This window comes from Mesoplodon densirostris, chromosome 6 (genome assembly GCF_025265405.1).
Source record: "Mesoplodon densirostris isolate mMesDen1 chromosome 6, mMesDen1 primary haplotype, whole genome shotgun sequence".
NCBI classification, from domain to species: domain Eukaryota; kingdom Metazoa; phylum Chordata; class Mammalia; order Artiodactyla; family Ziphiidae; genus Mesoplodon; species Mesoplodon densirostris.
In genome coordinates, this window is record NC_082666.1 from 45,668,446 (window position 1) to 45,683,088 (window position 14,643).

At 46.6% G+C, this 14,643-nt stretch overlaps 2 protein-coding genes across 3 annotated transcripts in view; one reads left to right on the forward strand and one right to left on the reverse strand.

Annotated features, from left to right (window-relative positions):
- Positions 1-1,720: 1,720 nt before the first annotated feature.
- NUDT2 (nudix hydrolase 2) lies at positions 1,721-12,837 on the reverse strand. The gene is made up of 3 exons (XM_060101376.1): positions 12,701-12,837; positions 4,411-4,544; positions 1,721-2,350 (listed from the first exon to the last, which is right to left on the reverse strand). The coding sequence occupies exons 2-3, from the start codon at positions 4,535-4,537 to the stop codon at positions 2,034-2,036; spliced, it is 444 nt and encodes a 147-aa protein (XP_059957359.1). The 5' UTR covers positions 4,538-4,544; positions 12,701-12,837; the 3' UTR covers positions 1,721-2,033.
- Positions 12,838-13,077: 240 nt separating this feature from the next.
- KIF24 (kinesin family member 24) overlaps positions 13,078-14,643 on the forward strand; it is a 59,830-nt gene continuing 58,264 nt past the window's right edge. For both annotated transcript variants that reach the window (XM_060101791.1, XM_060101792.1), the window contains exon 1: positions 13,078-13,201. The gene's annotated coding sequence lies outside the window, so the exon portion shown is untranslated. The remainder of the gene's footprint in view (positions 13,202-14,643) is intronic.

Here is a 14,643-nt window from a genome sequence, read left to right on the forward strand (position 1 = left end):
ACCTGCTACATCCCAATCTCGGTTCCACTCTCTCCCTCCCTCATCCACCGCCCATAACATGCCCCAGTCCCACCTTTCTGTCAATTCATCCTACAAAGTGAACACCTGAACGCAGTTTATGGGCTCCCCCCACACACCCCACCTTCTCCAAAGTACCTGTGTTTTAATGGAAAACTTTGTACATAAGTCCCAGAAGAATGACTCCAAAGCTGTACAAGATATTCTAAGGCAGAGTCTTCCCTCTGGCACCTCATCCTCAAAGGACCTCACATATAGGCAACTGCCAGGGCCATCTACCTTCTTAAGCCTCAATATCCTCAGCTAAAAAAGTGAGCAGCAGAATCAGGTCATTTTCCAGGTCCCTTCCAACTCTGATGTATGAGGTCTTAACATTTTGAGAATCCACAGACTCCCGTGCTGGGTGCACAGGGCCAGCCAGCCCTTGTTAGTCTGTGGTTTGGCACCACTACCCAGCAGGCACTTATTAAATCAGTGGGATGTGGTTCCTGCTGGCCTGGAAGGAGGGCACTAAGCTCCAAAAACTTCCCGTAGCAGGCCTCCTTCGGGGAGTGCCGAGGGGTGAGGAACAAAACCATTCAGGTCCCTGGCAGTGCTCCAAAATCCTGTTCGCTAGTACTCCTGCCCTGTCTGCACAGAGAACCAGTGACTGAAAACATCTGGAGGCCTGATTGCAGACCTGGGTGACTTCTCTCTCCTTCCTCTGGGGGTGGCTGTTCTTGACCCTGGTAATCCAGGTTGACCTTTGCCAATGCCCCTTCCCATCCAAGCTTCTGCACTTCATTGGGCAACAACCCTCTAATGAGAGCCACATGAATCCAGCTGCTAACAGCTCCTGGAAGGGCTGTAGGATCTAACACCTGCCCTGCATTCCTTGAGCCCTAGTAGCAAGGGGAAAGAGGGCTGAGACCCAGCTCTTGCGGCTCTGGATCTTACAGTTGAATTGTGGAAAACGGGAGCAGGTGGGAAGAGAGAAATGCCAATGATGAGGGCTTGCTAAAGGCGAGGAAGGCAGCCGCAGGCGAGGAATGCACGGGGTAGTGACAGGGCTGCTGGGTGGCCCAGCTGAGCCCCCAGGCTCAGGCCTGCCCCTTGCCAGTGGCCTCAGTCATGCTGACAACCATGCTGACCCTGGGAGTCAGGACTGGGCTGGGAGGTTGGAGTGTATGTGTCACTGACCTGGTGGCCCAGGGTTGCCTGTCCTTCCTTTCCCTGTTGTGACTGGGGATTTGTTCCAATGTTCCTTGGGTCTCGAATTATCTTAGGAAATATTTACTGAGAACCTATAACATACGTGCCTGGTGCCGGGGAAAGATACATTAGCGAGTACAGTCGTCCTTCGTCACCCGCGGAGGATTGGTTTGAGGACCCACTGAGGATACCAAATTCCCAGGATGTTTGAGTCCCACCGTCGGCCCTCGATATCCGCGGATATGGTGGGCCGATTGTATAGCAGATGCCATTCCTGCGCTCCAGTCCCACTCGCTTGTATACCCTGTCCGCTGCAAGTCACTACGTCTCAGGTACACCGGTGGGGTGGGGTAAGGGTGCTTGGAGGTCCAGAGGCAGGAGAGCCACCCGGTAGCATTGGGTCTCTCTGATTCTGACTCCGTCCCTCAGCTTCTGTAGGGTACAGTGCTTGGACACAGGATTCCCTCCAGCGAAGGTCAGAGCTCTGATTCACTCTAGCTTTTCTCCCCACCCAAGGCAAGAGCCCATGAAATAAATACAGCAGGTTAGAAGGAGGGATAAGCTGCTTGACGTTTATTCATAACGTATAAGGATGCACTCGCTGGGCTTGGCCTTTTTTTTTTTTTAACTCCTTTCCCTTCCTTTCCACCCAGCTGAGATTTTTTGCTTGCTCTTCTCTGAGGGTCTTCAGCTGATTTTACCAGCCTGTCTGCAATCTGCTATAATGAGCCAAAGACCAGCATAGGCTTCCCTGGAAGCAAAGGTAGTTCACCTCAGAAGCCCTCAAGGATCCTACGGAGGCAAAAGACCCTGATCTGGTCAGTTCAGACCACCGTGGAGCAGAGAAACTGGTGTCCTTCCTGGAGCACTGCCTTCATCTCCTTGAACTGAGCCAACTGGCAGGCCTCATGCAGCCCCAGCCAGCGATAGGCCTGGTGCTCGTGGGAGAGACGGACCTCCACGTCGTAGTCCTTTACCTCTGCCAGCCAGTATATGACGGTTTTAGGCTTCTTCCTGGCCACATAATTGAGCTCCCTTCTGAATCCCTCAATGATGGTCAGCTGGCCTGCTTCTATGCCTGCTTCCTCCTGAGCCTCCCGAAGGGCTGTTTCCAAGTCACTTTCTCCTGGTTCCACATGGCCTGGTTAGGAGAAAAGAAGAGGAGGTGGATATAATCTTCAACAAAGCTGGATTTTCCAGGTCAGATGATTTAAAGCTGGGGTCTCTGGCGACTTTTCTAGGTGTTGCTAAGCTTTGGCAATATCCTCACATGCCTAGGGATGGGGTACAGGGCAGGCAGTGTCTGGCTCTGTGGTGTCTGGGCAATCCCTCTTCCCCACCCCATCTTCTCTACAGGGAGTGAAACAAACCATATATTTGGCAAGTCTGGTCTAGAATACTGCCCTTCGATGGTGAGAGAGACAGCCTCCCTCAGACCTCTATTTTTCTTTGGAGTTCTCTTCATCCCATATCCTCAGGGAGACCCTTCCCTGGGACATCTTAACGTGATTTTCCCAAGGAGGGGCAGTCCTTTCTTGCCAGGTGGGAGCTGGCTGAAGAGGGAGCACTTCACCTACAATGCACAGTGAAGACTTAACACTGTCTGCAGTTGGTCTCTGAAGTCCCGGGGCCAACAGTCTGTCTCCGAACCCTGCACCGAGGCACCGGCAGCTGTTTCCAAGTAGCTATCAAGGCTCTTCCAAATTGTTTTCATCTTTCTAACTGAGCAAGGCCAGATTCCAGTTTCACAGGGAAAGTCCTGATGGGAACTTAGACTAAGGACAAGCTGAGAGCCAGTTCTAAGAAAATTTGTTGGCAAGGCCCAAACCCAATAAGACAACTGCCAAGAAACTGCTGTAAGAGAACTTGAAGCTCTGCAGACTGGGAGCAGCCCTCAGCTTTGCCTCGAGCCCTCCCTGCAAATTCTCAGCTTGCTCAGGGGGTGCCAAGAAGGCCTGGGAGTGGTCTGGCAGCCTCGGTCAACACATGGCTCCAGCAAGTTGCTGGGGGCCTCCTGGTTCAGGAGCTCACAGAGAGCAGGAATTCTTAGCTGTTCTCTTCTTAGTTCAAAGACAGGGCTACATCCTAGCCTCCTCCTTCCCAGGGGTCCTCAGAGCAGTGCCCTGAGTCAGCTGCTGCTGCACAGCTCCCACAGAAAGCAGCCAGGAGCTTGGACTTAAAAGCCCATTTTCGTTCACGGCTGCTAGGGAATTTTCTCTGTATAGCACCTCGTATAGCCACAGACACAAAGACAGGTAGGTAATGCACCAGGGGAGGAAGGTGGGAGGGATGCTGGTGGTGAGACAGGTGACGCTGATCCAGGATGCCCGACCTTCCCTCAGAAATGTGTGGGAGTCTCTGAGCACACCCTGCCTAGCGGCATCTATTTAGCACTCTGCCCATCGGTGTTAACAGGGTAACTTCTCCCCCAGGCCCAAGCAGGGAAAATTCAGAGAGGTCCTTTGAAATCTTTCAGTGAGAGGGACCGTGCAGTGTGACTCAGGTGATCAGGAGGCAAGTGTGAATATTCCTATTCATAGTATCTGTGACACTTCAGTCTCTTTTTTTTCACCTTGTTTCTCCTCAGTGAAACTTGAATGGGCAAATTTTATTTCCTATTCCCACTTCCTTGTTTTCCTCCAACCCTGGAGTCTTGTTCATCCCTCCGTGACCCCACTTGCTCCCTTCTGTCTGGGGGCTGTTCACTATGAGCTCCTGACCTGTAACCCAGTAATAACTTGACCCCAAGGTCCCCAATTCCCAGCCCAGTGCCTCTTCCCCTACCCAGCCGTTCACCACAGAGGCTCTGGTGACTGATGCAAGAAAACCAGGTGTTATGACTTCCCTGGCAGTCCAGTGGTTAAGACACCGTGCTTTCACTGCAGGGGGCACAGGTTCAATCCCTGGTCGGGAACTAAGATCCCACATGCTGCATGGCACGGAGAAGAGGAAAAAAAAAAAAAAAAAAGAAAGAAAACCAGGTCTTGCTTCTGCCCTGGAATTCAGTCACAGAGTTCTATTTCCAGTTCTTCTCTGGGCTGGCATGGAGACTTTGTATGTAGAAAGGATCAAGAGCTCTTGCCCACCCCACCCCCTCCTGCTACACAATCACTGGGAAGCAAGCCTAGCAGGGTGCCTGGGAGGGTGGATTTCTGAACAGTGCTTGGCATTTCCCCAAAGCCCGCCCCTCTGGCCTCGCACCTTTGGGAGGAGTCCAGTGATGAATGCCATCTGATGCCTGCAGCAGTAGAAACTCAATTGCAGTGTTGTCCATCTTGGGAATGAGACATCTTCGGAAGATGATCAAGCCACATGCTCTCAGGGCCATGGTCTATCTGAAGGCGTAACAAAAAAGATGTTCGAAGTTACACAGAACAGGAAGATCCATACTGACGGGCAGTACTCTGGTGCTGCGGAGTAGCACAGACCAGCTAACAGTGACCTCATCACCTCTAGACAAAGGCAGCATGCTGAGAACCAATGGGGGGAAACCAGGAGTCAGAGACAGGCCTTTGTGTGTAACTGCAGGACCTTGGTCCCTACCTGTTAGTGTAGCTCTATCCCAACTCCTCTAGGTCTCCCAGCTAAAACAGGGCTGGCATGTGTATGTAGAGACAGGAGATCCTCAGAAGCAACCCCACTGAAACTGGAGAGATGCGGGGAATGGGAGAGATGCAGTACAATATTATCATCAAATTTACAATCCCATTTCCCTCAGCCTCCAACCTGAGTCTCTAGAGCAGAGACCCCAACAATGTGGTTTGTGATGGCTCAGAGGGGTCACTTAGAAAGGGTAGCTTAGTGTACTAAAAATTTATTATCGATTTTTTTTCAATCTTTTATCCGTTTTGGAATGTTATACATTCACATGGTTCAAAACTCAAAATATAAAGGGGAACACATGGTAGAAAGTCTCTTTCCTACCCCATCAGAGGTGAACTGGCAGAGTAGTCCAGAGTGTGAACCTGGAGCCTGGGTTCAAGTTCTGGCTCTGCCACTTATTCACTGTGTGATTAGCTCCTAAGCCTGTTTCCACAGCTGTAAGACAGGATAGTAATAGCTCTACTGTAAAGAGCTGCTATGAGGATTACATGACTTAACTTTTGTAAAGTGCTTTAGAACAGTGCTTGGAATGTAATCTCAATAGATTTCATTATGCACAGAAAAATGTCTGAAGGATACACATCATTAATACTGTTTTCTGGGGGGATGAGATTATGGGGAGACTTCCATTTTCTGCTCCATATATGTCTGTATTATTTGGAAATTTACAGAGAACATTGATTATTTTTATAATCAGAAATACAGTGAAGACAGACTTTTTTAGTCTTTTCCATTTAGCCTTTTTTCCATTTCAGAAAAAAATGTCAACAACAACAAAAGACAGGAAGGGAGCAGGAATATCTGCAGAAGTGAAAAAAAAATTCATCATCTGAAGGAGGACATGTAATCAAAGTAACAAAAAATATGGAAGATCCTTTATGTGAAGCCCTGCAAAAGAAAAACTTGTACCATTTGTTCACTCGACAAATATTTATTGAGTACCTACTATGTACCAAGTACTGTGCTTGGCCTTTGCCCTCACAAGAATATAGAATATAGTTTATATTCTAGTGGAAGAGGCAGACTTTAATCAAATAGTTAAGCAAATTTAAAAATAATTGCCAATAAGGTATGTGTTCCAAAGGGGAAATGTGTGATTGGTAACTTAACCCGACTGAGGGATCAAGGAATGCTTCCTGGAAGAAGGGGTGTTTGAGCAGAGAAGTAAAGGATAAGTAGAAGGTAAGCTGTCAAAGGGAAAGAGGAGAGAAGATGTGTTCCAGGCAGAGGGAACAGCATGGGCAAAGGTTCCGAGGTGAGACAGCAGAACTGGAAGAAAACCCGGGGTCTCAAATGCAGCGGAGGCCTGAGGGAGTGGCCCAGGCGGGGAGAGGCCCGAGTCGGAGGGTCTCATCTCCAAGATTCCAGGGCCAAAGAAGGAGCCGGTGCTCACAGGTGGCAGAGCTGATGCTGAAAGGGTGGCTGGAGTAGATGCTGATGGTCTCCATGGCCCCCTTGTTGGTGCTCAATCAAGATGAGCTTGCATTTTGTCAAAGGCATAAAAATCAGACCCAAATCACAACCCGTTCCAGGGCAATTCTCAGGGCTACCAACAGATGGTAATGTTACTCTAGAAAACAGTGGTTCCTTACTCAAAAAACCAAGCACACCCAACACTGTGACCTTTCCAAACCTTTCTACACCTATAAGGAGAGTTTTTAAGCATTGGAAATAATCTCAAAATGGGTTTTTGAAATGGTCTGTGCTCTCATTTACTGTTGGTGGGAGATTAAATTAGCATATCCCCTTAGGAGGACAATTTGGTAGTAATTATCAAAACATAAAATGCACATTCCCTTAGACCCAGGAATTCCAATTCTAGGCATACTGACATATAGAAATACCTATTTAAGATGTACACACACACACACACAAAGAAAAAAAGGGCAGAAACAAATATCCATCAATATGGGAATGGTTAGATAAGTACAGTATTTCATCTATATGATGGGAGATTATGAGGCCTTTAAAAAAATGAGGTGGAGTCAAATGTGCTGCTTGTAAAAAGATTTTCAGTGGAAAAAGAATGGCTCATAACAGTATGTAAAGTATGGTTCTTTTTGAGTTTAAAATTCATACGTAAACTGGTATCAGGCTTTTACTAAATATGGTGTTCTGTTTCCCTGGTCTCCCCATTTAGGCTGAGAACATTCCTTATTCTGGAAGCCAGAAGGAACCCTGTCACCAAAGAACTGGTGAAGCAAGATTTCAAATGACTGGTTCCAGGTTTAGGCAGAAACAGGTACCTGATCCCATGCTTTCCTATCAAAATGCTCAGAAAGTATTAGCAAGTTATAGGTGTAGGGCACCTTGCCCCTGCTTCGAGTGGAGTCCCATGCAATGGATGTTGGAACCCCTCAATAAGCTTAGGGATCCCAGACTAGTGGGCACAGTGCCCTCCCTCCACACCACTGCTATTACCAATACAGCATGAGGAAACAAAGATGCTGCATGGGGATGGCCAAGAAAGACAGGCCTGGGGTGGCCATGTGGAACTACTGGGGAGAGGGGCGCAGGCCAATATTTTCCTATGGGGAGGAGGCTTAGGTTACTGACAGGGGTGCACCCAGCAAAAATGTATCTCAGTAGATACCAGTATTCAGTGGTGACCACATCTAAGAAGCAGACTGACCAACGGTTCATCTTGATGCAACAAGAAGAGCTAGGATCAGAGAGATGCTCACTTTCTCTCTATGCTCTGCACCCACAGAGAGGACAGAAAGGCAGAACTCCTATTTGCCCTTCAATTGCTTGGCTTGAGCCAGTTGTCCTCTAGAATTTCTCTTTCCTTCCCCATCCATTTAACCACCTCCTCATCCTTTCAGCAACAACTCAGATGTCACCTCTCCTGTGAAGCCTTCTGGCTTCTAATCATTCCATCTTCTGGGCCTTTAACATGGCTTGAATAATCTTCTACTGTAGGGTTTGATAAGAGAAACAGAACACTATGAACAACAGTAAAGTAAGAATTTAGTATAGGGATTAGACCTTGTCCAATTAGGAAGTTGATGGAGAAATCCACACAACTCTGTCACTTCTGCATCTGGTGTTAGGTCTGAAGTCTCTGTAAGTCGGGGAGGCCAGCAGTTGGGAAGGAAAGCTGGCTGTGAGGTGGAGGAGAGGAAGAACTGGAACCTGTGAGAACAAATCGACTTCTGTTCACTGTCTCCAAGCTCACTGACTCTGGTGAGTTGCAGGAGAAGCAAGGGCCCTTTGCCACAGAGCTGAACGTACATCTAGCCTAGGCCTCTCAGAGCAGCTGAAGGAGGAGATTCAGCAGGAGTCGGAGGGCTGCAGGCCTGGGTGCTGTCCTGCACAACCAAGGTGAGCCAGCAGGTCAGGGTCATAAGGTATGCACTGCCACCATGCCTGGTGTCCTTCACAGTGTACTGGCTGCTACTTCACTTCAGTTTTCCAAATATTGCACAAAATTTTCTTGAGGTCAACCCCAACTGGAACCATACAGGAAGGGAATCCTGGGAAACTCGGTTCCAGCTCAGCTAAGTGGACACAGTATAAAGCCACCACAAGCACGCATGCCTAGTATGGTAAATCTCTGTCTGTACCTCTGGCAGGGAAGAGCCAGACTATGAGCTGTCTCCTGGGACCCAGCACAGCAGCTCTCAACAGATGTTCATTGACTCAACAGAACTGTCTCCCCACCTCCCACTCAAACAAATGTTCAGGGTACGTTCTGGGACTTTGGGAAATAGCCCAGTGTTTTCCTGAGGAGTGCCATTTACATAAAAGTCAATGGAGCTATTGTTGGAGGCTTTCTGTTTTTCTGGAGACCACGGAGCTGAAACTGTCCTGGGATTTGAAAGTAGTCATATTTCTCTCTCTCTCCCTCACACACACACACACACACACACACACACACACACACACGTTTTGGCACGCACAAACTCTGAGTGGATTCAAACCTCAGGGGGTTAAAGAACACAGCGTCTAATATGCAAAGATGCCTGCAGCCAGGATTGCGGAGGTGAGAACTCCAGGCTGACAGCAGGCAATTCACACTTCAGAAAAGTGGCAAAGTGCCTTAGGTGGTTAAAAAAACCTGAACAAAAAAAACCCTCAATGTCATCAGAAGGTTCCAGAAGCTAACGAAAAATACTCTTGGCTTTCTCTATAGATACAATTCCCTCACAGCCTAGGAGGTTCAGGACTTAGGTGCCAAAAAATAATTCACAGATAAATGGCTAAACTGATGTGCTGTGTTCCAGTATTTTCATCAAATTAATCAGAGTGCTACTGCAAGCATAGTTCAACCCCCAAAGCCCTCATAAATGTACCTTTACATACAGAAAGAGCTCTCCAAATCCTACCCCCCGACTTGTTCCTCCCAGTGTAAAATCCCTCTAGCAGAAACAGTATTTCATCCCACCATGTTATCAATTAAGCATCTACCCTGTGCAAGGTTCTTCACGTGTATCTTTTCTAATGCTCAAGACAACTCTTCACAATAAGCATTATTATCTCCAGTTTACGATGAGGAAACTGAGATTCAGAAAGTTTAAAATACTTGCCCAAAGGCATAGCTGGTCTGTGAATGCTGAGATTTGAATTCAAGTAAGTCTAACTCCAAAATCTGTATTTTTTTCCCTTTATACTGCTTTGCTTACCGTGAAAGAGCAGGGCTTAGGGCACAAGTGGCCCTGAGAGAGGACATGAAAATGATTTATAAAATCATTTCCAGTTCCAAAATTCCCACTTTGATCTATATTCAAATGGAGGATTTTAAAGATGTCTAACTGGACTCCTTTCCACAGGTTTTAGTTGGAGGGTGGTATAGATGAAGGTCTTGGTACCCAAAGACAACCCTGGAGGGGTAAAGTGTAGTCTGAGGCCCCTAAACTTTGTGTCTCTGATAAAGGTTTCTATGCCTCTTCTGCTTTTTTTCTGGGAAGCAGGAACCTATAACCACACGTTCAAAACCATACCGAGTAGCCTGAGGGTTCCCAAGCACCAAGTACTGGGGACACACTGGATGCTAGCCTTGGGCAAGCACACAAATTCCTAACTTAGGGCACTGGTGTCCCGAAAATTGGCCCAGGCCACTCCACTGCGAGGAGGAAGGCCAACTCTGCCTGCCCACAAGCGACTTTGTGACTCCTCATCTTTCCCTCACTTCCCACATCACAATGGTCTTTTCTCCAATTCTCCAAGTCCCTTCTTCCCTTTCAAAGGAGTGGACAGAAATGAGGTTCCCATCTTTGAATAAAGCTCTCTCTTGTAACAACAGCAAAAAGATAAAACTAAAAAGAAAGAAAGGAAAAAGCTCCCAACTACCATAAATTGAATAAATTGACAAAGAAAATGTTCCCTCAACTGCACCTTTCCCTGGACATCTGCCACTCTCTTTTCTCACAGAGACCAAGCTGCTGAGTCATCTTGCTATCTTTGCTATTTGGCTGAGGGAGGAAACAGGAGATTTCACCTGTAATGACATGAATATTGGCTTCTAGGATGAAGCCAAGTCAGACAAGGTTGGGACAAAAATCATTTCTAGTGAAGGAGATCTGTTCAATGGCCTATTAGTGCCATCTGCTGTACAATTCTGGAAAGCAAACATGGGGAATTCTAATACTAGAGCCTGAAAGGATTCATTCGCTCATCTAATGTCTGTTGAGTGTGTCCCATGTGACAGGCAGTGTTAACAGGATTGAAGAGTAGATAGGAAGCTGAATACTACTGAAAGTGGAAGATGTTTAAACAGACAAGTTACCAAATGTGTTTTTTGCACCACAAGGGTACGTGTAAGATGTAAATGTAGCAAAGAAGGGGTAATATCTTAGGTCAAGGGGTACGCCATAAGGATTTTGAGGGATGACTAGGAGTTTACCAAGCAGAATAAAGGTGGCAAGGGGCACTCCAGGCCAAGGGAGGAGTGTGAGCAAAGACCCTCAAGAACAAGACGACATTCCATTGATAAAACTTAGTTTCTATCCCGTAGGCAATGAGGAGCCTTGGACTGGTTTTGGACATGGCTGTAATATGGTTAGGTTGACATTTTACAGAGACATTCTGACAGCAACGAAAGCGGAGAAAGAATTAGAAGGTAAGGAGGCCGACCAGTTACAAGCCTGTTGCAAACAGTCCAGATGACAAATGATATAGAGTCAAATTAAGGCAGAAGCAGTGAGAAAGGAGAGGAAGGGATGAATTTGAGAGGTCTCAGAGAAAATCAACACTATTTGATGTTTCATTGTCCAAGGGAGAGGGCAAGGGAGAGGTATTTGGTTTGAGTGACTAGGTAGAAGTAGGAGTAGAATGTAAGCAAATGATTCCTGTTTGGGACAAGTTGAATTTGAAGTGCTATAGACTACCCACAAAGTAAATGGACACATGTGTCTAGAGTTCAGTGATCACCTCATCCCATCTCTTCATTTCCCAAGGCTGAAATTTCCTGTTAGAGAAAGATTTTGCTTCCACTGTAGGTATCTCTGCAGCCCACCTCCCTCCATTTGGGTAAAGCTGCTTGTACATCTGGTATTCCAAGTATTTTCATCCTCTGTCAGAAACAGCACGGCACAACACAGAAAAGCATGGCTGGCTTCACAGTGAGACTTAGCTCCCTAATTTAACAGTGTCTTACTTTGAGCAAAATACTTAACTATTCTAGGCCTCATTTTCCTCATCTTACAAACAAGGAAACAACAACCTACTATTCACGGTTGCTGCAGAGTTTAAAATAAATAATGTATATGTAGGGTCTGACATAGACGTACTGAATATACGAGTCACGTTTACCCCTGTTATCATACAAGATTATCAGAAAGCTTCTCTATGTTATGTTTTAAGGGCATGCTCTTAGCTTTTATTAACAGTTGAATCAAGAAATGGCTTTTCACATTTTCTGCAAAACTACCAGTGATTACACCATGTATATCCCTGATGGGGCCCCACAAGATAAATTCCTCTTGATTTAGCTACTAGGAAGAAATTCCACTCTTTTGAACAATGTATTGCTTCCTGAATTATTAGTTATTTAACTGACAAGTTTTAAACTAAATTGGGTACTCAGTTACAGTACATCTGCTGGCTCCATTGGCTAGTATATTTGCTTGTTTCTATTATGAAGATAACAGCTATCATTTTTGGAAGAGTTACTACTTGTCAGGCATTGTGCCAAGTGCTTTACCTTTGTTATTTCACTTAATCTTCACAACAACCCCACGAGAAAAAGGAAATTACAGCTCAGACATGTGTCTGAGTAGTGACTCAAAAGCAGATTTGCCTGTCTCCCAACATCACTGCTCTCAGCCTCGACTCTACATTAGCTACATTTGCCTATTTGATTGCATTCAGTTTATTTTAATTTGTCATTCATATATTTTTCCCTTAGGAGATATAATAAATACATAAGGTCCAAACCAAGCCACAACAAGGAAAAAGGAAGTTATTTTTTTAGGTAGTGGGACTCTCATGTGACTTTCTTTACTTCTGCTATAATTGCCACGATATTATCCATTCAATAAATGAAACTATTAGAAAATATAAAACCTCTTTTGGAAAGTAGGCAGGGCTTAGAAGGTAACAACAATGTTAAAACTGAGGCCCAAGGAGGGGAAGGAATGGACCTCGGGTCGCTGGGCCCTACACCGGAACTCTGGGCTTCCGACGACCCACCCGATCACCACTTGCATGAGGGCAAGCAAGGCTCGCGGGGCCACTGATCCCTTCTCCCTACGCATACAGGAAAACTGAGGTCCTGCGAGCGTCTGGGGCCTGGCCTAACGACGCCCCACTGCCAGCTTGGAGGAGGGAACGTCCACCTCTGACCCTACAGCGACGGGAGGTAAGTCAGCTGCAAACTCCCATATCTCCGAGCCTCAGTTCCGCCGCGGAGAACTAAAGCCAGTGGACCCACCCTAAGATTACTCACCTTCAGAAGTGGAAGCAGGCAGGAGGCGGGCCTTAAACGGAGACCTGGGGTACGTCGACCAATCCGGAGAGCTCCATTGCGCTTTGGGCGACCAACAGCTCCGGGCATTAGGATTCTGGACCCGCCTCAAAGGTGAGGTTCTCTCACTTAGAACATCGCGAGATCTTCACTTAAGTGGAGTAATTGGTTGAAAGACCAAAAGACGGGAATTGAGAGTTACGCCCACCGTTTCATTAGTTCCCTGATTGGTCTTCTGGAAGAGAAGGCGGCTCACGTCCACGAGTTCCCTGGATGCCCATTGGTGAACGGTGCTGGACTGCCAGCGCGCTAGCGTCGGCGCGGGCGTTCGAACCGGCGCTTGGCGGCGTTACCATGGGGATGCGGCCTGGCGGCAGGCTCAAGCTAGTGAGCTGACAGCACGCCTCGGTCGCCCGCCTTGGGGCTCTTTGCTGTCAGCGTTTTCTCCTGTCTTCAGACAGGGTTGATTGAGGAGCCTCCGAGGTGAGAAATGGCGGGGGAGAACCGGGGCGGGGTGGGTTGCTCGGGAACCTTGCTGCCTGCCCCGCGGGAGACGGTGCGCAGGGCGCCCGCCAAGTGCGTGAGGAGGCGGGCAGTTGGGACGGAACCGGGAGTTGACCTCTTCCGATGGTCCGAACGTTCACCCACTCTCCTACCCTCTCCCTCACTTCTCCCGTGAAACCTTTTCTGAGTCTCGAAATCCTCTTTACCCCTTTGAACCTATAGCCCTGACTGGAACCTCTCTTAGAGAGCTTCTGTTCCTCCTTGGGTACTTCCGTGAACCCCATTCTCTTCCCTTCTCCCATATAATTGTGAGGTCTTTGAGGCAAGGCAAGCATCTTTCACAATGTTTTACACATAGTAGATTTTTCAGGAAATATTTGTTGAGTTGAATTTAATTCACCACAAATAAATTGGATTCCCCTCTATGCCCTGCCCCTTTTTCCCTCCCATACAGAGATTATTTTTTATCTTTATGGGGGAAGGGGGAGGGCATCCTGATCTCATATGCAAAAGGACCTGAAAGTTTACGGTTGGGCTTTCCACTCTTCGTGAAAGGGAAAACTTTTGGATTGCTTACTACAACTCTTCTCGCATTGTGGCTTTTAGTCTTGGTCTCCCAGTGTTTTTATTAGACTCCCGATTAGTCTTTGCTTAAAACAAACCATTCTGTTGTTGCTGTATGCCAAAAGACTTGATCTCAGTTTCTTAGTGACCCACAGCTGTTGTCACATTTTAAGTGTTTTCTGTTTTGTATTTCTCTTCTGCTTGTAGTCTCTCTACTTCGGCACATACAACAGCTGCTCCGGTAGCCTATCCATTTATCAGGTGTCGGTGATAGAACTGCATTACCAAGACTGTTGTTTCGTTGTTAACTCCTAAGGCTATATATTCCCAATATGCTTTGTTGATTCTTATATCAAATCATAGCTCAATGATGACTTTAATAAGAGGATTGAAAAAAGTCAGGTATAGCAGCTCTGTTCTTATTACCTTCTTATAAAAGTTAGAACATAACCTTATAGCTAAACTGTAGACCTGTGGCATGTAATGGAACCCTGACTGGGGATTCAGGGTTTGGTCTTGGCTCTGTCTCTCTCACTGTGGCTGGCTTTGCAGGTCATTTAGCCCTTTTAGATTTCACGTTTTCCATGTGGAAAATCAAATGTTTGAATTAGATTAGAAGTCATGTGTCTCTATTATCAATTTAGTCAAGCCGTTGATGCCAGGTAGACATCATGCACTCAGCCTTTCAAAGACCATATAGCTGGAAGTAATAGCTACCATTATTGAGCATCTACCCTGTGCAAAGCACTGTATTATTTCAAGGGCTTTACATAAATATTACATTTTTCTTAGCATAGTACATTAATCTACTGCCCACATAACATTTCATTAAAAACTGTTGGTTTATGTTGTTAATG